This window comes from Psittacula echo (genome assembly GCF_963264785.1).
Source record: "Psittacula echo genome assembly, chromosome: 6".
Lineage (NCBI taxonomy): Eukaryota > Metazoa > Chordata > Aves > Psittaciformes > Psittacidae > Psittacula > Psittacula echo.
Genome location: NC_137743.1, coordinates 15,327,991 through 15,350,607, shown reverse-complemented (window position 1 = coordinate 15,350,607; position 22,617 = coordinate 15,327,991). Strand labels below are relative to the sequence as shown.

Below are 22,617 nucleotides of genomic sequence, written 5' to 3'. Positions count from 1 at the left end.
GACCATGTCATTTGTTGGGTCCTGGAGCCACCCAGCAGTGAGGCTCTAACTGGGGATGCCACCCAGGCATTAAGCTTTCATTGTCTGAAAGCAGTCCTCATCAGGGCAGCTACACTAGGAACCTGTGACTGGATCACTTAAAAGTAGTGTTTGTTTGGGTAGGAGCTGTTCAAATATGAACCGGGATGTAAGGACATGCAGAAATCAAAGCACAGGATGCTGGTGCAGGGTAGGGACAGCAGCTGGTTGGAGGGCTAGTCACTAAAGCAGCACTGCAGGGGTTGTCTCTCTGCTGTGCATGGGGTCTGTGTGGCAAGGCTTGTTTGTGCCTTCATGGAAGGGGTGTGCTCCTGCTACTCGGGAGCTGGCCAGCAGCCCCTGTCACTGCTTTTCCCTCCATGCCATGCAGATGAAGGCAGCTGCATTTCAGTTCCTGCTCTGCTCAGCAGTCCCTGTCGCTGCTTTCTCCTCCATGCCATGCAAATGAAGGCAGCTTTGCATAGCGCCTGCATGCTGCACAGCACACTGTGGTGTCCTTACCACTGGTGGTAAGGAAGCAGTTGGGTGTCCTCCTCAAAACGCTGTTTTATAGCCTGTGCCCAGTCAGGTCTAAGCATTGATGCTGTGTGCAGAGATACCAGAGCATCCTTCTCACTGTATTGAGGACCTTGCACAACAGTGCAGGAGGGAGTTGCTGCCAAGCACATCCCACACAGGTAACAGGGTGAGGGGGGTGTGTCTTGTTTCCCAAATGTTACTGCCCTCATCGATGGTGGCAGAGGGAATTCCCAAGGGGAACTACCCAGCTTTCATGCACTTCTCGTGGAGGATGGGGAGAGGTCTGCTGCTGGCTGTGGATGTGGTGCTCTCCCTTTGCATGCTGCAGTTTCCCACAACTCATAGAAGGATCATAAATGTCTGTGTAAATCAGCAGACCATGCAGTAAAGAGATTGACCTCCTTGTCATCTCCCTGGGCCTACAGAGATTCCTCCAAATGGCTCTATTAACAACAGGACTAATTTTTATTAGAAAAGGCAAAATAAATACCATGAAGGCGTGCCAGAGAGCTGCTCCCCACCTCAGCCTCTTAGCAGCCTTTTCCTACTGGGTCTTACAGTCGCCATCCCCACTGTTAGCTGCCTTTACCTTCTTCAGCTCTTTCTGCAGCTGCTCTTCTGCAGCCAGGATCTCCTTCGGCTTCTGGTACTGTGGGACAGAGAGAAATGTCTTTAGAACTCCTCTTGAGCCTCTGCTTCAAGCAGACCAACTGGAGCCATGTGCTGCCAGCACTGCTGGGGCCCTGCTGCCACCGGCTGCCTCCAAAGCCCCTTTGGAGAGGTGGTATCATCAAGCTAGGCATATTTTCCAAATCTGGGGTGTCTTACAATGCAAGTAAAACTTCCAATCAGATGTGGAGTCCTGGCCCCCACCAACCCCTCTGGAATCTCCTGGCAACCTGTGTCATGCAGTTCCTTGGTGTGCTCACTGACTGTATGCTTACATGTGTAATATATATGTGTGTGTGTGTATAAATATATATCTAAAATATGCCTGCTTTTTAAAGGCAGATAGAGAAGTAAGAGTTGCAGTTCCTCTGTCCTCAGAGGGCCCTCATCCAGCTGCAGTTTAGTGGTGGATGCAGGTGCTTTTTGGCAAGGGTTTGGCCAGTAGCAAACAGAAGCTTGGATAGACTCAAGGTGCTCCTCTTGGCCTATTTCCCCTGCATGTGCACCCCCAGCTCTGCTGCAAGGTTTCCCTCAGAGGGGATGCTCTCTGGATAACTGACTTCTACATTTAAGATGAGCACCTGCTGCTCAAAAGCGTCTGTCTGCTCCTTGCAACAAGAAGGAACTGCCCGCTTTGCTAGTCTCTCACTTCCACTACGTGTGTGGAAGTGTGTCCTCTCTGACACAAAGCAGCAGGTGATTTTAAACTTTAAGACTGAGACCTCTACATGCAGCAGATCCTTGGACTCAACCCTTATTATGCTCTGAGGCAAAAGAAACTTCCTGTCACTGAGAGTGGATGCTTGCTCAGGTCTGAGCAAGGGAATACATGGAAAAGGGGCCATGGCCGACACATCTCCATCTGCAAGTCACCTTGAGCAGCAAGCAGGGCCCCTCCTGCAGCCTGGGCTGTCCTGGCTAGTGTCAGCATGCCCAGTGTAATCTGAAGCTCCCACTGACCATGTACAGAGAAGGGGACTCGTCAGTGTTCAGCACATCACCCTGCTCTGCCTCATTTCCCCACATGTAAGACTTTTAACTTCTTTTGTCCATAAAGATAAGGGCAAAATGCTGTTCTGCATGGTAAAACCTCACCGTGATGATCAGGGTGTTGTTGGCATGGGTGAAGCTCAGAGCAGCTGCATCCAAGGGGAGCTGGTATCGGTCCAGGTCAGGAATAGAGAACTTCTTGTAGTACCTACAAATGAAAGATCAGACAGAAATGAGGACGGTAGGGTTCCTATTCCCTGTTAGCAGTGCTGAACTACAGAATGCTGTTCTACAAGGTGTAGATGAGGACAACAGACCTCTCAAGTTGGCAAGAAGACCTTGTGCCATGTTGTGTGCCTTCTGGTGCCCCGAGGCTGGCAGAAGCACTAGGAAAAAACCTCCAAAGTGGAAATCAGAGCTGGCAAACTCCTGAAGGGTTGTGGTGTGTGAGAGTAAGCTTGGTCCCTCCAGCTTGTCCTTGAGTAGTGCCAGACATGGTTAGGGACAGGTGTCCCTTGTCTTTGTCCCTGCTGATGGCCTCTCATTCCCTCTAAGTATCAGCTCCCATTAGCTCTCGTCCAAACAGCTGTTAAAGCCCTTGTGCCCTGTGACACAGGGCAGTAACTTTTCTGTGTGATGCACCATTTTGTGTTGCAACCCTTTCTAAACCCTTTTTTTCTTCCCTCTTCCTATGCTTCTTCAATGATTTCCTGCCTTGGTGACATGGTGGTTCTCAGGCATACCCCTGGGCACAGAGCTCCAGGTGTAGCTGCCCACAGTTACCTGAGCCTCTGCTCTGCAACATCTCCATGCAGCCTCCGTGGTGGCTGTAGTGCTCCTCTTCACTCCATGCTCTCCTAGTAGTTCTTTTCCTGGTCTCTATCCCAGTATCCTGGTTACCTCTCACATCCAAGTAGAGGACAGAGAGGTTTTTGCCACCTACCTATCCAGCCTGTGCCTTTTCACCAGCCAAATCTTGGGCTTTGCTCAGTATGACAGAAAGGGAATATGTCTCAGAATGGGAGGAGTTATTTGCTGTGTGTCTTAGCTAAAAGATTTCCTAAGACCTGGGGACCAGAACCTTGTAGGCCTGAATCTGTTTGCCTGAGACCTTTCTTGCTTGGCATTGCTTGCTCTGCATCTGCTGCTTCTCTCTGGGGCTGCACCAAATACACTGGTGGTCCTATTCCCACCTAGAGGCATAGCTGTGTTCTAAATTTCTCTCTTACAGCACTCTCATGGGCAATCTTCTGCAAGAACTTGGCCTGTAGCTGGTACCAAGGTGCCCAGAGCAGAGTGCGAACAGGCAGCGGCTGCTGTCATACCATGAAGGGCTGTTCTGCATTCAGCTGACTGTAAGGCTTGGCTTCTCTAGCTACCTCTGCCCAAATTGCAGTTTATTTTCCAAGTCACGGTGGAAACAGCTACAAAGGGCAAATGGCTCTCCTGGTGCAGTGGGAGGAATGTACGCAGCTTGTTACCGCAGGGCTCAAACCTTTCTGTGTTGTCACTGCTGTCGGTATTTGGAAAAGGTGGCAGACATGGATAATAAGGGAGATGTCAAAGGTTAAACAGCAGAGATTAGATGAACACAAAGACATGTTAAGGAAGTGTTAACTTCTTACCGATTAGACAAAAAAAAAAAAAAAAAAAGGAAAAAAAAACAGTACACAGAAAAAACCCCACTGTTTCAAAGGGCCTTGGGAGTCATCAATGAAACAGCAGCATTCTGCTGCCCCAGGACTAAGGAGAAGGGGAGAAGAATGGCTGGCCTCAAACTAAAATCTGTGACAAGATCAAAGGAAACCAGATCTGCCTGGCCACCCCCTCCTCCTCCTAACATTACCACTGCCTCTCGCTACAATAATTGAATCAAGTTTGGTGTTCAGGGAGGTGGCTTTCTGGGTTTGTTTTTAGAGTTTAGTTTAATGGATTTATTTTACAGCAAGAGGTTTTAAGCAAATCCCACTTGAGCAGCCCTTGCCGTGGCCAGAGGGAACGGGAGTGACTGGTAGAAATGAAGAGCTCCTGTCTGGGCTGTGGAGGTAGTAGATGGGTTATCCCTGCCGAGGCAGGCGGATTCTCTGCCCTCGCCTCTCACCTCATGGCCAAGGGCAGTACTGCACTCTGAGCATAGTTCCTGGCCCAAGATCCACAGTGCGTGTGTGAAGTCACCTCTACTATTTTTCCTACTGGAAACCCACTTTTTGTCAGCCTGTAGGGAAAACTGCTACTGGTATGCTGAGAATTTAGAGCTGAGCTACTCAGTAGTGACTTGGCAACCCACCCCGTTGCTGTGCCTCTGGCTGGCGGTCAGCATAGCTCTGCTGCTCAGAAGCAGTGTGGCCGACTTCCAAGGGCTGGAGACACTCCGAGGTTTCCTTCCTCTCCCGTAGTGATCTGCATGCTCTTTCTGAACTCCATGCCTTTGTTGCTATCTTGGAATTAGTTGCTGAGTGGTGTCTTACCCTGGCCAAGACCCAGGAGAAATTGTGTAAGATATCCTGGAGCCGGTACTAAGTGTTCTGGTGCTGGAATCTGTCCCTGCCCCTTAGTGACAGCAAAGTCATTCTTGTCCCCAGTGAGGTGACTTTCAGCTTTATTTCCAGAAGTCCTTAACTTTCATATGCAGGCCCCAAGCCCGTCAGGTCCTTCAACTCTCTCTGAAACTAGTCTACAAGTGTGTAGGTGCCAACTGATTGCGGGGGACTCTGTTTTCCTGAGAGGGATACAAAAAAGCTTTAAGTCAGGTAGGATGTGGGTGAAGCCTTAGTACTACATTTTAACCTTACAGCACTTATTTGGGCAAGGAAGTTCCCACATACACACTACTATTAGTAGGACTGGGAGTAGCTAAGCCTGTCTGTGATAGTATGTGGTTGGACTTCAGTTAACATACTCCCTTCCTGTCCTAGCTCCATGTGTATCCATGTGTGGCTGATGGCAATCTCCTTCATCTTTTCTGCACTGGTCTCCCTACTAAAGCAACACTCGTCCTGTGAATCCCTTTGTATGCATTTAGGTCAGAATCTTTCTGATTTAGAGCTGTAACTTCTTGCTGTTTTCGTATAGTAGGCTCTCTCTTCCTCCTGTCTAGCCTCCTGCTTTAGAGCATCCAGGTGTGCTCATGTGCAGAGCTCACACATCGCTCTGCCTGAAGACTTGCGGGTGCTGCGATCTGAAAAGCGTTTAGCAGCCAAAGAGGAGGAGTTCTTTGCCAACAGCACCACCTACAGCCAGCTACAAAGAGGGCAGGGTGGGAAACACGAGTTGCGTTTACCCACGGATCTGATCATTCTCTGTTCCGCAGCAATGCCGGGAGGGAAGGTGAACAGAGAGCATCCTGCCCAGCTTTCCATACTGGTGTATCATCTCAGTCTGTAAATAGCTTTCATCTCTCTTCCAATATCCTCCCTTGTTCTCCTAATACTTGCTCCTTGCTATCTTTTCCCAATAATACTGCTCATTCAGCCTTATCTCACAGAACCTGTAAATGCTTTGGGGCACAGTGTGTCTCGTGCCATGAGAGATGCCATGTACTGACACAGAATAAGATAATACTTAAAAGCCATTTTCCTTACTTTTTTTTTTTTCCCTCTCATCTCAAATTTCTTTTGGCAGAATATTGTGGCGCTTCCTTTCCAGATTCAACCTTTTTTTCGCTACCTCCAGGTCATTGGCACTGCGACTACAGGGCAGGTTTATGCAGGGAGAGCTGTCGGAATGAGTGCCTACAACCTGGTGAATCCTACAGATACAATGACTAGATCAAAGTATCATATCAGAGGGAGAGGATGGGATGGCCTAGCTTCAAAAGGTCTGCAAGGCTCTTACTTTATTTTTCTAAGGGAGCAATATCTGACAGAGAAAGAACAGAGCAAACACCATGGTACTGGAGCTGTGAGGTAAGTTTGCAAAGACCAGCACAGAGCTTGAGGGACTCTACTGTAAACACATCTGGGGAAGTGGGGAGTGGAAATTGGATGTCAGGAGACACACAGCTGCAAGGTGGGGCCCCTCAGCCCTTGCTGAGGGATACACTGGGGATAGAAGACAAGAGAGGACACCCCCTGTGTAACCACTGGCCTGCCCTCTGTGCCAGCCCATCCCAAGGGACTGTCAGCACTGGCAGTGCTGTCCTTACTGACTTCTTGTTAGTGGTCCGGATGACACAGCAGCGCTGCTCCTTCTCCACAGAGACGCTGTAGACTTCCTTGGGGTAAGGCAGGTTACGGATCCGCCACTGGAAGCTGCTCAGGGTATCCTTCCTCACAAAGACAGGCTACAGCAAACAAGTACCTTTAGCAAGGTGTTGTGATTTAAGCCCAGCTGATAACTCAGAACCATGCAGCCACTTGCTCACTCCCCCCTCCCCTCCCCTCTTTCTTCCTGCACTCCCGGAGGGATGGGGAGGAGAATGGAAAGAATGTAACTCCCACAGGCTGAGATAAGAACAGTCCAGTAATTAAGGTGTAACACAAACCACTACTGCTACCACCAATAATAATAATGATAAGGGAAATAACAAGGGAAGAGAATACAACTGCTCACCACCCACCGACCAATACCCAGCCTGACCCGAGCAGTGATCTAGCCCTTCTGGGTAACTGCCCCCAGTTTATATACTGGGCATGATGTGCTGAGGTATGGCATACTCCTTTGGCTAGTTTGGGTCAGGTGTCCTGTCTCTGCTTCCTCCCAGCTTTCCCTCCTCCCTGGCAGAGCATGAAACTCAGAAGGTCCTTGGTCAGAGTAAACATTACTAAGCAACAACTAAAAACATCGGTGTTATCAGTGCTATTCAGCGCTATAAGGCTGAAAGTCAAAACCACAGCACTGCACCAGCTACTAAGAAGGAGAAAAATGACTGCTATTGCTGAACCCAGGACACAAGGCCCCTCCAGCTGTCTCCTTTCCTCCCTGTCCCCTTCTTCCTGTACTACCTTGAGAGGCACCACATGGGAGTAGCTCTTCTTTCACACAGCAGCATTAGGGAGTAACTATAAACTGCCTGAGCATCACTATTCCAGAGCTAGCACTGCTCTGCCTTTACCCAGGGCATTGCCTGCCCTGCTTGTAGCAGGCTGAAAGTATTCAGTGAGTGTGTCTTTAAGTACAGGCTTACAGATAAACCAGGCCTCTCCCTCCCAAGTAAATGAATACTAAGCTCTGCCTACCTAGGGACCTGCTGGATTCAATCCTGGCTCTCCCCCAGTTTGGTGTCCAGGGCTGTGCTCTCATTTCAGGTCTGTAGAAAAGGTGGTGAGAGACTAAAACCTCTGTCTCCTAAGCTCTATTGGGATGTGAAGATGAAACAAGCCATGCTATGCTAAGGAGCAGCCTGCTACGTACCACCTGTTGTCGGCCTTTCATTGTCATGACCTCTGCTTTCCATCCACTGACTTATCCTGGCACTGGCCTTCCTTTCAGCCTGCTCTTTCAGAAGCCAGAATAGCAGCTGGCCGACACAGCAGTATAGATTCTCTACTTAAGGAAACTACAAACCTCTTCAAGACCCTAAAAAAGCCTAAGCTGTGCCTTTTTTTCTCCCAGCCCCACAGCTTTGGGATGATCTGTAGTAGAGTGCTGGGCAGGTTAAGGCTGTCTTTTGGGCTTTGAGTGATCTGCATTCTACCAACTACTGCTACTACTGATGTAATCAAAATGCTAGGTAGCTTTTGATGCAGTCGTGCTTGCAGACCCTACATACATTGGAGCTGCTTTCCTTTATGAGCTCTGATTCCAGTGCTCCCAAGAGCAGCGAGGTTGGCTCTCCCACTTCAACCTGCCACTTGCCAGAGCCCCCGAGGGTGTTCTTCTCTCGCCATCTTCTACCTGTGGAAGGGAGAAGAAGGGTTTTCATTATTCTGCTTTATAAGAACTCCTCTAGCAGATGACTGGCAAAGCTGTGCAGCGCACTGAGGTGATAAGAATTTTAATTCCAGCCATTTCCCCTTTGGTGTGAGTGGATCTGTTAGCTGGCCTGTTCCTGAAGAGTGCTTTTTTTTTCTACTTTGTGCTGAAGCCATGATGGGGTTCATGCTGTAGATGATGTAGTTTTGGACAAGAGCTATAACTGACACCTTATTTGTTTGTGGTTGCAGAAGGCACCAAAAAGACTATTTCATCCCAGCATGTGCTACAGATTCTGTGCCTGGCTATGCACAGAGAAGATGGCAATCCCATTTATTATATTCAAGTCTGTTGTGACAGAATCAGAGAATCAACTCAGCTGGAAAAGACCTTTAAGATCAAGTTTAACCATTATCCCAGCACTGCCAAGTCCACCACTAAACCATGTCACTGAGGGCCTCATCTACATGGTTTGTGAGCACTGCCAGGGACGGTGATTCCACCACTGCCCTGGGCAGCCTGTTCCAATGCCTCACTGCCCTCTCTGTGAAGAAATTTTTCCTAATATCCAATCTCAACCTCCCCTGGTGCAGCTTGAGGCCATTACCTCTTGTCCTATCACTGGTTACTTGGGAGAAGAGACCTACCCCCACCTCACTACAACCTCCTTTCAGGTAGTTGTAGAGAGCGATAAGGTCCCCCCTACCCTTCTGTTCTCCAGACTAAACAACCTCAGTTCTCTCAGCGGTCAGATGAGCTGTTTAGGAGAGATGCTGGCATAAACCAAGCTTTGCTAAGCCATGGAAGTTAAAGCTCCCTGGGTCCAAACTGAACCATACTTATGTCCCTACAACATTCAGCTGCAGGCATGCGTATGTCCAGAATATTCAGGGGCAATTTGTTCCTGATGAGTCCCAGGAGTGCAGATCCACGTCTGCTGGGGCCAGCTATGAGCAACTTACTCAGTAACTGACCGGTCTTCACATCGTACTCCTCAGCCATCTCCTTCCCATCCTCGAACAGGTAGTGGATCTTCCGCTTCCCTAGAGGCAAGGTGGGTGGTGAGGCTAAGCAGGAATACACCTGCCCCGGATGTATGGCCCTATCCCACTGTCTGGCGCCCCGTCCCGCTGACTAGAACCGCGTCCCTGTGCTGATGGCCCTGTGTCCTCTCCGGGTGCCCTGTTCCGGGGGCCGGGCAGTCCCCAGGAGCTTCCACCCCACCCCTTTCCGCCAGCTTTGGGTCACCCCAAAGCACGCCTTGGGGCAGAAGGGGTCTCTCCCTCCGCGGTTACCGTCTTGCACCAGCGCTGTCTTGCTGGCAGCCCGCAGCCTCTCCAGCCAGCTCCGCACCGCCATGGCGACTGGGCCCTGTCGCCACGGCAACGCGGACACTTCCGGCCGCCACCTGGAAGTACTTCCCACCGCCCCGGCCCGGCCCGTAGGTGAGCGCGGGTCCTGCCCTAGGGCCTAGCTCCCACTTCGCCCCGCGTCTCGTTTGGGGGGGATCTTTCCCTTCTCGGTCGTGGGGAGCTCCGGCTGCTTTCCTGTTGGTGGGGGGGGTCTCGCCCTCTTTCCGCCCTTCTCAGGCCGGGGCGCGGGGGGTCCCGTTTCCCTCCCTGGCCCTCGGTTCCCTGGGCACAGCCGCGGGGTTCCAGGGAATCGTTTCCTGCCCCCGAGGCTCTGGGTGCCGCTGGGTTGGAGGTGTTGAAGCCTTCGCGGCCTGAGGGTGCTGGCAAGGCAAGCTTGGTAACCTCACGTGTGTTTGGTCTTAGGCAGTTAAGTAGTAATACTTAGTAACACTGGAAAAGTGCTCTTCTAAGCCCTAAAAATGACTGGGGCACATAGAAGCTTGGGGGAGTTTACTGTGGGGTGTTTTTCTTTAAATATTACTATTTTCAGAGCAGTTTTTTAGTTAGAATGTTCTGAAAACAGGAACATCTGTGTGAAGCTCTGATTTAGAAATATAGTGGGGTTTCTTCTCCCTTGAAGGTTAAAATCTTCCTTGCAGAAGCAAGCACTTGAGTCCAATTCTGTGTTAGTATTCCAGGGACTTAATGCTGGGGAGAGGAGGAGACCACAGGGAGAAAACACAGTCAGGTGGGATGATTTTCAGCTCTTCCAGGTTTAATGTGATACGTTTGTGCTGACCTGTGTGTGTGAGAAACCTCAAAGCAAAACGCAAGGTGCTGCAGAGAGAGGAAGCCAGGTTGGCATTAACTTGATGCTGCAGCCGGGTGGAAGGTGCTGTTGGCATATACAGTGATTCAGGGGGTAGTTTAGGCTATGGAAAACTGAATTTCCCATAGCCTGGGATGGTAGTTAAAGCTCCAAAGTTTGCCTTTGCAAAGCTTGTGGTGGTAAAAGTACAGTTGTACCTATGTTGAACTTGGCCAGTTAATCTTCATTAGTCTGCTGTTTCCAGCTGAAGCCACATTGGGGGTTTCCTCCCGTGGCTGTATAAAACACTTGATGTCAATCAGCTGGTTTATCCCTTCTCATCAGTGACTGGATTTCAGCCTTGGCAGGAGAGGCATTTCCCTCCTGGGAACATGCTTAAGAACTATCAGAGAAATTAAGTTGCTGCTTTTGGCTGGGCGGGAAGGAGCTCCACAATGCTAAAGTAATTGAATACTTTCTATTGTAAGAACTCAGCATTAGTCATCTTAGCAGGGATCTTCTTAAATGGCTTTTTGGTGATTTCTAACTTTGATTTTTCTGACCTTGGGGGCTGCGGTTCTTGTTTCCAGGTATCTCCCTCAGAGCAAGTGTTTTGGGAAAGCAAGAGCAAAAAAAAACCCAAACCTCCAAACCAGCAAATAGAGTGAGCAAAATGAGTGAAGCTTAAGTTGTGCTTGTGTAACACTGGTCTAAGCAACCTCTCTCTTTCTTATTGGTATTCAGGAGTTGCAGCTAAGCTTCCCACCAGGCCTATGGAGCCACAGGGGATTGTCAAAGCCTTTCCCAAGAGGAAGAAAGTGAGAGATGACTTAGGGAAAAGCATCCCTTCAAAGATCCCAAAAGAGGAAGGAACGGAAATACCTGATGGTAAGTCCTGCATGCCCATAACATGGAATATAATACTCCTACCCCAGGTTGTTAACCATGTGCTATACCCTCAAAGGCTTTTTCTGGCCTCTGAGTGTATTTTCTGTAGAGGTCGTGGCCAGCCTGCTTTGGTGTGACCAACTGGTGCCCCCCAAAAGACTGCCTGCCACTGTGGATGCCATCAAGTCCTGTGTGAGATATGTAGCCCCACCGGTCTGGGACACTGTTTCTCTTGTCACTGAGCTCCTGCTCCTGTGTTTTCCTCAGCAGAGTGGCTGAATCCAGTTACTGTTTATGTGCTGCAAGCTGGCATTGGCCAAGCCAGGGCGGAGATCTTCCACAAGCAGATTATCCAGAATGGGGGTACTGTACACAACCGGCTCTCCTGGGAGGTGACACATGTCATTGTGGCTGAAGACATGGACTGTGATCGGGCTTTTCGGCTCCTTAAATTAACCAAGCTACCTTCAGGGTTGCAGCTAGTGAAGGCATCCTGGCTGAGTGCTTGTATTAGAGACCAGAAGCTGCTGAGTACTGCTGGCTACCGTGTCTTTATCCCTCGCAGGTACGCAAATGCCACGTGTCATTCCTCACTACAGTACTTCTGTCCTAAACTGAACAGTAGTAAAATTTGACCTCTGCTCAAAATCTCAGAGTGCAACTCCTTGCAGCTCCTGTGGGAATGACTCAAAGTCACTTTTCCCCATACAGAGCATGAAATTTAGTGACTTTGTGACCAGTTGCCATTCTGTGAGGTAGCAAAACATGGAATATATCCCAGAAGTGCTAACAGGAGTCCTGTCACTTGCTACAAGTGCTAAAGGCGCCTCTTCCTAATCCATCAGTGACACAAGGAGATTTGTTTAAAAAATGTTGCGAATTAAATGTTGTTTCTTACTAATTGCAGAGAGAGGATTGACATCTAGTCACAAGAGGAAATAAGGAATGGAGCAGCAGGCAGCCACAGGTTAGGCTTAAAATGTTTTGGCAGAGTTTTGGAGGAAGAGTCTAAGAGTGAGGTAGATAAGAGTGGAAGTTGCAGGCCAGTGAAGTGGATGAAAATTGGGGAATTGACCCAAAACCAGAGCAATTAATCTGTGACCCAGTTCATATGAGTTGTTTGCTCCATTCCAAAACATTCAGAACTATCTCTCAGTCAGTTTTCTGAGGGCTGAGAAGTTCTCCTGTACTAACACATCTGATTCATGGCAGGTACCTGGAGGAAGGAGAACTGCAAAAAAAGGAGCAGCAGCAGGTCCTGGGCAGTGAAGAGATCCAGCCCCCAGCAGTGGAGGGAGCAGTGAAACCAAATACTGAAGCACAGTTGGAGGATTCATCGCAGCAAGGCCTGGGCACCCTTGGACAGCAGCTGGCTGAGGTGAGGCTTCCCACACAGACCCTTCTGCTTGTGAACAGATCCTGCATGCAGTTTTTCCTAGCTAAGAGCATCCCTGCAGGGATCCAATGCCAGATTTTCTCAGCAAATGGAAGGTTTTGGGATGTTTCAGTGGGTTGGTGCTGGTAGACTTGGGCTGTACACATGGGTACTGCTTCTCTTTGTCACTTTTAGATGATAAAAGTAGAAAAAAACATCCCTTAAATTCCTGTCCCCATCAGAATATTTCCAGCTGAAGTAGCCAAGGCTCACTCTGGTGATCATGTTTTCCCTGCATTTTTTTGAGGAATATTCCCTGCTCGAGAATATCTCCTTTTCAGGAAGCTGTCTCTGATATTTCATCCTGTGTGCCTGCCTGAGCCATGCTGACCCATTCTCCACTCCCAGCACCCTGTTCAGACACATGTGCAGTGGATCAGGTTCCCACTTGAGCAATTGTGGTGGTGTGCTTAAAATATCTGTGTTGGGTTATTAGTGACCTGTGCTGTGAGTCAGCTTCTCCAGCCTACTGTTAGCTTGCTTTTCTCTGTACTTTTACTCAAGTTTGCTGAATTCTTTTTGGGCATTGGCTTCAAATCTATCTGCAGCAAAGTTACACCAGACCTCTTAGAGCAGCAGCAGCTGTGTAATGCTGGCATCTGTTTTCTAACACAGTCCCAAATCTTGTATCACAAACCCCTGTGGTTACTCACTAGCTGGCAGCCCACTGAGGGCTCCTTTGATTTAGGTGTTTGCTTGAATATGTGTGTGGGGAGGATGTTTTCTCCCCAGACTTACTATCCAGTGTGCTATAGGCAGAGCTGGCTGCCTCTTAACTCCATCGCCTTTGCAGTTACCCCATCTTTGCTGTTTCTTCTAACTCTTAATTTCGTGGCAATTGTTATTATCAAATCTCAGACTTAATGGGAGAAAGGATCTTTTGTACTGCTGTGGATCCTGTGGTATCTGGCCTGCTTTCTGCTCACATTTATGTTGGATGGTCAGACAGCCGCTAGTCTGAAGCCTTGTTGCCTTTTTTTCTTTTAAACCCCCTCAAGCAATGATATTTTCTGTTAGTCAGTGCACAGAAGCAATATCTGTAGACATTTCAGTAAAATCCCTTGTCCCAAGCTTAGGACTATGTGAGTTTGGGGAGGAGAGGAAAACTCATGGAATATGCTTTAAAAACAGTTCCAACCACTCTTGAAACCCAGCTACAACAGTGAAGCTGAAATCTCAGCTTAGAAGTAGCCTCCATTTAAGCAGAGTCATTTCTAGCTTGGGTGGATGCTTTTTCACTATGAGGTGATGAGTGTGCCCGTGTTTCATAGTGAACAGGGGCTCCTCTGGGAGTTCTGTGTTTGAATGTAAACTCCTGTAAGGAAACCTTGTTACCAGACTGCAGCAACTGCTTTGTGACTGGCATCTGGATGCAGTAGCTTTATGCAGGGCAGCTTTTGCAAGCAGTGCCAGTTCCTCACTGGCTGAGCCCTTGGCTGTTATCCCAGGCTACCTGCCTTCCTCTCATATTGTCTCAGTTACTGGGCTTCAGCTGCTATCCTGGCTCCTGTGCTGTGCTCCGGATAAACCATGCACATCCCAGTCTCACTCAGCTCTAGTAAGTCAGTGTCTGTAGGGTGCTGAAGTATCTTAGAAGCTAATGGGACTAGTTGGTTTGGCACACGTGGTTGTAAAGAGTCCATCAGCTTTGTTGATGAAGCTTAGAGAGTCAGCCTTTTATGTGCTCTTTCACCTTATGTGACAATGCTGACCAAGAGGATGGGAATTGCATGCTCCAGCTGCAGAGTTCTTTTTGTCGTTGTTGGATAACATGCTACTTAGATGCTTTTAAGGGGCTTACTAACCAACAACACTCTGAGGCTTTGCTGCCCTTAGAGGGAACAGTGTCTTAAGGGAGTTGTGTTTCAAGGGTTTCAGAGAGAATAAAACTACTTTAGTCTATCAAATCCTCAGTCTGACCCAGTTTTCAGTTACAAAACAAGATTACAGGGAAACATCCCGCCTCTTCTTCCTAAAGGCTCAGCTCTGTATCTTGCAGGAATTGTGTCTGCAGACCTGCTTAGCCAGCAGAACCACAGGTTCTAAGGAAATGGCTCTGATGTTAGGCTGATGCACTGCAGAAACTCACAGCAGGTCTTAGTGTGCTGGATATAATTGCTGGACTGATCCCAAACAGCCCTGTGCCATTCAGGGTTACTTCCACAACACAGAAGCTTTGGATCATTGTGGGCTCCTGTGTTTATACATCAGGAGAGAGGAGGACCCCAGTGAGGAAAGCTTCTGTGCAGCTTGCCACTTCTATCCCCTTTTGTTCGTTACCTGAAGCCAAGGCTCATTGTTTCTTAAGTCTACACAGAGGCATCCTAATGCTGAGGGTATCAGCAAATGTATACATTGGTTCTTTCTTCTGTCACTGAGGAATGTGGAGTCCTTTGTGTCTTTCCTTCCTCCCCCTTTTCTCTTGCAGATAGCCATGGGGAAAATGAGGGGGTTGTAATTTACTACCCTCTTAAGATTTTTGTGTCTGTAATGTGAAAACAGTTCAGTGCCTATCTCCTGTCATCTGCATCATGGGGTGGAAGGCACGGAGTCTGAATATGAGAGGTGTCTATGCAGCCACCAGACCAGCAAAAGGTTTCCCGGGCGAGCAAGGAGTCAGGATCAATCCTAGCTAGGCATTTCAGCATTGTTATACCATGCTGCTGGCAGCAGTTGCTCGCTTAAGCAGTGTCTTACCTCAGTTAGGTCTCAGGGGCTTAACTTAGATGATCCATGTGAGCTTGGATCACAGGTGGACAGCAGTGTCTTGTCTCCTACGCTCTGTGAGATGTGCATGTATAGCTTGAGATGTGAAGAGCTATGGTGTGCGTATAGCCAGCCACTTCCAGAGATGGCAGTTGGAGCACTGCATGCCTGGGAGGCTGGTTATGCTCTGACTTCATACTCTCAGGAGCAGCCTGTGCCAAGGGGACATATGTGAGGCATGTACTTATTCTCACATGGCTGATTTTCTACCTCTCCCTAAAGAAAGACTCTGATGATGAAGACAGTGAAGGAGAAGATGCTGGTGTCACCCAGGGAGATCTGGAGGCATTGATTTCTGGCCATTACCCTGTGAAATCGTCAGAGGAGACCAGTGACAGCTCTTCCACAGTGGTCCAGCCTTCCAGCAAGTGGGTTTGTGCCCAGTCTTCCAACAGCAAGAAGGAGAATCACAACCAGTGCATCACAGAGAAGCTGGAAGTGCTGGCAAAGGCCTACACTGTGCAGGGGGACAAGTGGAGATCTCTGGGTTACTCCAAAGCCATCAATGCACTCAAGAGCTACCACAAACCAGTCACCTCCTACCAGGTAAAACGCCTTCCCAGAGTGATTGAGCAGGGAGAGAAACTCAGCATCCTAGCTCAGTTATGCGCCAGATCTCTTCCTCTTTCTGTACATGGAATGGCTTGTCTTGGGAATTTCTTCCTGTGTGGTGACTTCGATGTAAGATGTGTAGCAAGTGTGAGTTGGGATTCACTGACCACTTGCAGTGTTTTCAGAGCAGCAGAAAAGTGCAGTCTAAGCCTTTTCTTTTAGGGCCAGACCTGAGCACTCATGAGATAAATCAGCAGCTAGCCACCATTCGAGATAATATATCAAATTAACTGGATGTGAGTCTTACTGACTGTGACAGTCCAGCCACTGAGTGTATTAGTGTTTCAGTCCTGTTCTGCATGCATGTCCTTTTCCATTTAGCATTGAATCAATGTAACCTATGTAAGCTTGGGCTAGGAGGAGACCATCAGGCAGAGCTAATCCTGCTGTTTACCAGTCACTAATCAAATGGCTATACCAGGCTCTGAGTGGATAGCAGCTTCCCAGCTTGTCTGTGATCTTCACTTTTCCAGTAGCGGCTCTGGTTTCTTGCTAGGAAGCCTGTAAAATCCCTGGAATTGGGAAGCGGATGGCAGAGAAGATCCTGGAGATCTTGGAGAGTGGGCATCTGCGCAAACTGGATCACATCAGTGAGAGTGTGCCAGTGCTGGAGTTGTTTTCCAACATCTGGGGAGCAGGGGCTAAGACAGCTCAGATGTGGTACCAGCAGGTAAGTTTAGTGCCTTATACAAGAGGTTCTCAGGCTGTGGTTTGAAGACTGCTGCTCAGTGTAGGAGGCTTACTTGCGCAAATAGTTTCCAGTTCCAATATCCATGGATGGGATTTGAATCTGATTTTATGGGAGGAGCTATGAAGCTGGCACCTGTTGTGTGTTTAGGGTGAATGGAGTGCACCCAGCTAAGACTTGAGTTTGAGTGGGCATTGAGGACAAAGTTGAATGATTGGAGGAGTGGGGGACACACTGACTTTTCCCTTAGCATCACTGCTTGGAGCTCTTCTCACACTTCTTATGGCAATGATGCTGCTAAGAGCCAGGCTTGAATCAGGGCATCCTGGCCATGAAAGCTCCTGATTCAGTTGCTGTCCTGTTGGCCCAGCTGGCTCTTGTAGCTGTCAGAGCAGCCATCCACCTTATCTGGAAGTTGTAAAAATAGGATTGACGTAATGGTGCCAACAGGAGCAACCCATCCCACTGAGTGGATTCCTTCTTTAAAAACAATTTGTCTTCTGAGCACACAGCTGATGGAGCCTGGTTTCCTGTAGTGCTTGGTTTGTGACTGGATTCTTTGCTGTCTTAGAAATAGGATTGTGTTCATGCTGTAGGCTTTCCTTCATTGGGATATTCTGGGTGTTGTTCATTTCCCTGTGTTACTGTTTTCCTTCAAGCTGTAGGAACACAGTGCCTTAAGAACAGTAGCCTTCTGTCTGGTTTAGTTAAGATTCCTAGTCATTGCAGGGTGGGAACTAGAGGTGTGTGTGAGTAGTGGGATTGCCTAAATCCCTTCTTGTGGAACCAGGCAGTACATCTGGTTCCAAAAGAAATGGATCTGCATGTGATCTCAGAAGCTGTGACTGGCCTGGACTTGGGTCAGGTTAAACACATTCTGCCCAAGTCTTCGTTGGAAGTATTTGAAGAGCAAAGCCTTGGTAGGTGTTTGCATATCACCACATGTTCTGCACTAGGGTTTCCGGACACTGGATGATATCCGCACAAAGGCGACCCTCACCCACCAGCAGGCTGTGGGGCTGAAGCACTACACAGATTTCCAGGAGCGTATGCCTCGGGAGGAGGCTGCAGAAATAGAACACACTGTGAGTACCTCAGCGTGGAGTACCTGTACCTGCTGGGACCTGGCAGGAGGGTGTGTGCTGTGGAAACATCCCTTACTGCTGTAGCTGAGCTCTTCAGCCTCTCCTCTTGAGCAGGGTCAGTGCCTGGGGGATCCTTTTTGGCCATGGGCACATGAGATGCCTACTTTGCCCCTTAGGAAGGTTCAGTTTGAATGCCTGGCGAGGAGAATACTTCACAGGTGTCAGTTCTACACACTGCTTTGAAAAAGGCTGCATGTGACATGGTGGAATGAGTAGGTTCCTAGGTCTTCTTTCCTGCCTCTCATCTTCTCTGAGATGTGTGCTTTCAGCCAAGGCCCCTGAGATATCTCCCTGGTACTGCTTCTCCAAAGGAAGCCATGAGCCCACTATGATCTGGTTGTCAGTGGGGGGACAGATTCCATGGATATCATTGCTGGAAGCAAAGGGGATCTATGTTGCAGATGGGTTTTGCTTGTTCTAGTAAGCCATGGTGCTCAAGGATTATGGGGTGCTAAGTCAGTGTACCCTAATGTGAGCAGAGAGCTTGGGGAACACAGTGTCATTGCTACCCCTGTGCTCTCTGATCACCATGGAAGCAGCAGCCAGCATGACCCTGTCACTCGGCCACAGGGCCTGGCCACGAAGAATACACTGCTGCCAGGCTCCTGCTGGGGTGTCAGTCCCGTGTGCTGGATTAGCCATCCTGGTGGTGAGTGGGCCCTTTCCCAGGCAGGCTGGGTAGAGGAGCAGGCTCTTGGGGGTGGGTCTATTGTTATCTTGATGGGATTACTGCACTCCCCTCCATACACAGGCACACACCTCTGATCCAGGCCCAAGAGAGAGAATGAGGGATTAGTCACTGTCTGTGCTGCCTGTCACAGTGAGATCTGAGGAGCTTTTAGGCTCTCGGGTGGGGCTGGGAGTTTTCTAGAAATCTTCATTTAAAGCCAGAAGGGGGGCAAGGACACCAGAGGAGGGCTTGCTCCGCATGAGAAAGGCTTGTGGCTTCTTGGAGCACCTTTGGGGCAAAGGTTAATGGGTTTAGCTCTTGCTAATGAAGGATGATCCGCAAGAGTGACAAGAGGCTGTGGGCATGGATGCTACCTTCCTGAACCCCAGCATCTGATGGCCTTGTCACTGGGGATTGCTGAGACCCTAATTATTTGCTGCCAGCAGGGTGATTGGCACAATCACACTAAGAATACTCCTGTCCAAGGACTTGGGAGCCTTTCTTAAGCATTTAATGAATTAAGCCATCAGAATTAGCACTGAAGTATCAGAATCCTGCACAAAACAGGAGCTGGGGTCCAGCCTGGAGGTGGCTGCATTAGGGAAAGTTCTGATTATATGTGTCTGATTGCTGGCAGCATCATGATTGTTGGCATCCATTGAGTCTAAAATGTTGGGACATTTGTGTTTTTCCTGGGTCAGGAAGCCCAGCTCACCTGCAGGGGCAGAGCTCCTGGCAGGAGTGAACTGCAAGGGACACTTGCAGATTTTCTGCTGTGTTGGGCCCTGCTGGGGAGGCTCTTCATGAACCCATCTCTGCTTCTGAAACATGACCTGTGACCATGTTGAACTGATCCTCTTTGTGGGCTACTTAGCTTTGCCTACTCTGCCCACAAGAGCTGATAAACCTCTTCACTCCTGCTCTCTCAGAAACCAAAGGCCCTGAAAGGTTGTGCTGTACTTTCCCTTCTCAGCATTGCTGCATCTTGCTTCTTGTCCCAACCCGGCTCTAGCCCAGTGCCCCCAAGAGCTGATAACCGATGGCAGGTAGCACTGTAGCAGATGATTGTATTGTGTGGCAGTGTGCTGGGCATTTGCAGGAGGGTGATCACCCTGACTCCTGTGGCTCCTGACAGCAGGCCAGCTCCTGGGTGGTACAGTTTGCCATGTCTGCTAAGTGTCTGCTCTGTATCAGACCCAGGAGATGCAGGACAGGCCACAAGGCAGGCACAAGATCCTTTGCTGTCTTGTTGGAAAGAGCATGAAGACACAAGTCTCTGACTATACATCCCTTTTTCTCTTTTTGGAGGTCAGACAAGCTGCCCTGGCCCTGAAACCTGGGCTTGTGTGTGTGGCATGTGGCTCCTACCGCCGGGGGAAGCCCACCTGTGGAGACGTGGATGTGCTGGTCACTCACCCAGATGGGCAGTCTCACCGTGGGGTGTTCAGCAAGCTGCTTGACAGCCTCCACAGGAGCGGTAAGGAGGCTGAGGGCTGGCATATTCTGCTCAAAGCTGTTCTTAGCAAGGCCAGGCTGAGGAGGTGATGAGGTGAATGGCATTCATTGAAGGGCGAGTGAATACTTTTCTGAAGGACTGGAATTCTTGTAAGTCCTTAAGAGTACTGCCCCTGGTCCTGGCCCTGCTGCAGTGACAGCTCCACACCCACTGTTAAGGAGGGAGTACTGCTGCAGCTCAACATGGCTTCTGTCTGTGTGAGGCTGTCAGGGCTGAGGCTGGGATCTCACAGCAGATTATGAGACACCTCAGCTGCTGTGTGGGCAGTGGGGAGTTCAGGGTGGGAATGTCAGTCTCTACCATTCAGCTCCTCTCTGCCTGTTCTCTCTCCCCAGGCTTCCTTACAGATGACCTGTTGAGTCAGGAGGACAATGGTGATCAGAAGAAGTACTTGGGAGTGTGTCGGCTGCCTGGGCCAGCCCGGCGTCACCGCCGGCTCGACATCATCGTGGTGCCCTACAGAGAGTTTGCCTGTGCCCTGCTCTACTTCACTGGCTCGGCTCACTTCAACCGCTCCATGCGGGCCCTGGCCAAGACCAAGGGCATGAGCCTGTCTGAGCATGCCCTCAGCTCGGCTGTGGTGCGGGGCCCTGGAGGTGTCAGAGTGACGTCTGGTCATACTTTGCCCACTCCCACTGAGAAAGATGTCTTCATTCAGCTGGGGCTGCCTTACCGGGAGCCCTCCGAACGGGACTGGTGACACCTGGTTGTCACCCAGCACCATGGGCCCATTGCTGTGCTGCTGTTTTGAAGGGTGCTGGTCTCCCCAGTGCTGCTTTGTGGTGACTGCAAACTGGAGGACATACCCCAGTAAAGTGGGGTTCATTGCAAACATGGGGCCTTGCTGCTGGCTGAACTGTGTGGCTTCACCCAGAGGAGGCTGTGGGCTGGAGCCATGCTGGATCACTACCCAATGCCACGGGAGCCCCTCACTGCCTACCAAAAGGGCTTGCTGCCCATCACTTATCCTGGCCCTCCTCTCCTTGGGAAAGCTTCAGAAGGCTGGGCTGCAGAGCCTTGTGATGTAGCCCCTCCCAGTGCTTGTGAATGGGAGAAGTGGGATGTATCTTCCTCTGTGTCTGAGCACAGACACCCCAAATGCTCCGTCCTGAGCTGTGCATGAAGGCGGCAGGGGTCTAGCTTGGCCCTGGGACAGGCCTTTCCCCTTCTCACTACCACAGGAATCACAAAGGGTTCCCCTGTGCTGCTGCTGTGTCCTTCCTCCATCTGAGCTGACTTGTGTCCTCTGGTGGATCTCACTGCACAGGGCCAGGCTGCTGTGAGTGCCACCAGTTTTCCCTTGTGCCCAGTAAGCTTTGAAGGAGGTGTAGGGACCCAGTATGGTGTTCTTGCTGGCTCTCAGCTTGTCATGTGCCAAGAATCCTCCAGTGCAGAGAGTTGTGATCTCCCTGGTTTGGCCCTAAGGGTTCATTTCCTTTCAGTGGAGAAGAGCAGACCTCACAGCTCAGGAAGGGTTTGAATGTAATGGCATAGAATGTAACCCAGCTGGGCTGTGTGTGCATGGAAGGCAAGGTGGCAGAGAGAAACACAAGGAGATAGTTTAGTTCTAATTTGGGTGAAGTTTTCCCATTGTGTTTGTGTGGAAGCCATGGAGTCATCTGGTCTTCAATCAAAGCAAGTGTGTTTGTACGTGCATGTGGATGTGGCTGGCCCCATCAGTTCCATGGGAGTAGGTTTTATTTCTCAGGAAACCTCAACTATTTTATATTCTGGAGATGAATTTCCCAGAGCCTTTCAGTGCTCTGTTTGCATTATGGGTATTGCAGTGATGCCTCCTGGCAGAAGCACTGCACTGTGGCATGGGCTGCCAGAACACCATGGTGGGCATTTCTGTGCCAGGACCCCAGCCTCTGGCTGTTCTCTGGGCCTGGCGTCCTGCTTCCTTCTCTTGCTGTGACAAGCTGTGTGTTTGCTGCTAGGGCAGGCACAAGGGCATTGAACGCATTGGGTTTCCACGGTTTCTTGCTGCACTTTCAGCTGTTGGTGCTGGGCACTAGCAGTGGGGCTGGGGAGGCCTTGACCCCAGCAGTGTCGTTTGTCATCCCAGCCTTTACTGAACACACAGTGGAAATGAATGTCTTCTGGCATGTCTTGGTGCTTGGAAATTTGAAGTATAATAAATCCCTGCTCTCTTTTTCCTTGGCATCTCTGTTGTCTTGCTCTCTGCCCTGCAGTGATTGGGACTCTGTGCTGTCTAGTTTCCCTGTTTTGAGTAGGGGCAGGGAGAAGGCAGTGGAGATCTTCATGCTATTGGATGGCCACTTCTGGCTCTTGGGGCAGGGAGTTGCTGACCACCATTCTCCCATGGCAGAGCAGGACCTGGCTCTGTTCTGGCATCCAGCTGGCCACATGGCTGAGCTGGGGCTGGCTGTGCCCAGAACAAAGAGCGATTCCCAAGCTCTGAGCCTTGAGCTGAGCTCTTACTTCAGGTGTGGAGTCAACAAGGGATTGCTGTCAGCTTTTCCGTATTCATCAAACAGTAGGGTATAGGAGAGTTGGCTGCTGCTCTGTCTCTCGTCCTGTACCTGGAACACAGCTCAGCCTCCTGAGCATGGAATTGCTTTGGTTGGTCCAAGGGGAATCTGAACAGCCTGGAAGCCAAGGGAGCACCTGGAGGTGAGCAGCAAGGATGATTGGCTCAACAGG

General features: G+C 49.8%; 2 protein-coding genes across 4 annotated transcripts; one reads left to right on the top strand and one right to left on the bottom strand.

Moving 5' to 3' along the window:
* Positions 1 to 1,073: 1,073 nt before the first annotated feature.
* DPCD (deleted in primary ciliary dyskinesia homolog (mouse)) lies at positions 1,074 to 9,429 on the bottom strand (the record flags this gene model as incomplete). Of its 2 annotated transcripts, none has more annotated exons than XM_080622210.1 (6): positions 1,074 to 1,207; positions 2,323 to 2,425; positions 6,366 to 6,499; positions 7,928 to 8,052; positions 9,033 to 9,137; positions 9,366 to 9,429. In XM_080622210.1, the coding sequence occupies 6 exons, from the start codon at positions 9,427 to 9,429 to the stop codon at positions 1,103 to 1,105; spliced, it is 636 nt and encodes a 211-aa protein (XP_080478336.1). In that variant the 3' UTR covers positions 1,074 to 1,102. The 2 variants fall into 2 exon arrangements, with proteins under 2 accessions (XP_080478336.1, XP_080478335.1); XM_080622209.1 differs by having other exon boundaries at positions 9,033 to 9,113.
* POLL (DNA polymerase lambda) lies at positions 8,988 to 22,116 on the top strand. 2 transcript variants are annotated; one of them, XM_080622206.1, is made up of 9 exons: positions 8,988 to 9,124; positions 10,975 to 11,118; positions 11,389 to 11,683; positions 12,331 to 12,496; positions 15,542 to 15,865; positions 16,428 to 16,601; positions 17,576 to 17,704; positions 19,743 to 19,911; positions 20,286 to 22,116. In XM_080622206.1, exons 2-9 carry the CDS (start codon positions 11,004 to 11,006, stop codon positions 20,648 to 20,650), a joined length of 1,737 nt encoding a protein of 578 aa, XP_080478332.1. In that variant the 5' UTR covers positions 8,988 to 9,124; positions 10,975 to 11,003; the 3' UTR covers positions 20,651 to 22,116. The 2 variants fall into 2 exon arrangements, with proteins under 2 accessions (XP_080478332.1, XP_080478331.1); XM_080622205.1 differs by having other exon boundaries at positions 11,386 to 11,683.
* Positions 22,117 to 22,617: the final 501 nt, after the last annotated feature.

Excerpts from the sequence above, each read along its gene's own strand:
- POLL (XM_080622205.1), top strand. The coding sequence starts at position 11,004 with ATGGAGCCACAGGGGATTGTCAAAGCCTTTCCCAAGAGGAAGAAAGTG. Across the intron at positions 11,119-11,385 it reads AGGAACGGAAATACCTGATG|CAGAGTGGCTGAATCCAGTT; the intron begins GTAAGTCCTGCA and ends TGTTTTCCTCAG. Across the intron at positions 15,866-16,427 it reads AACCAGTCACCTCCTACCAG|GAAGCCTGTAAAATCCCTGG; the intron begins GTAAAACGCCTT and ends GTTTCTTGCTAG.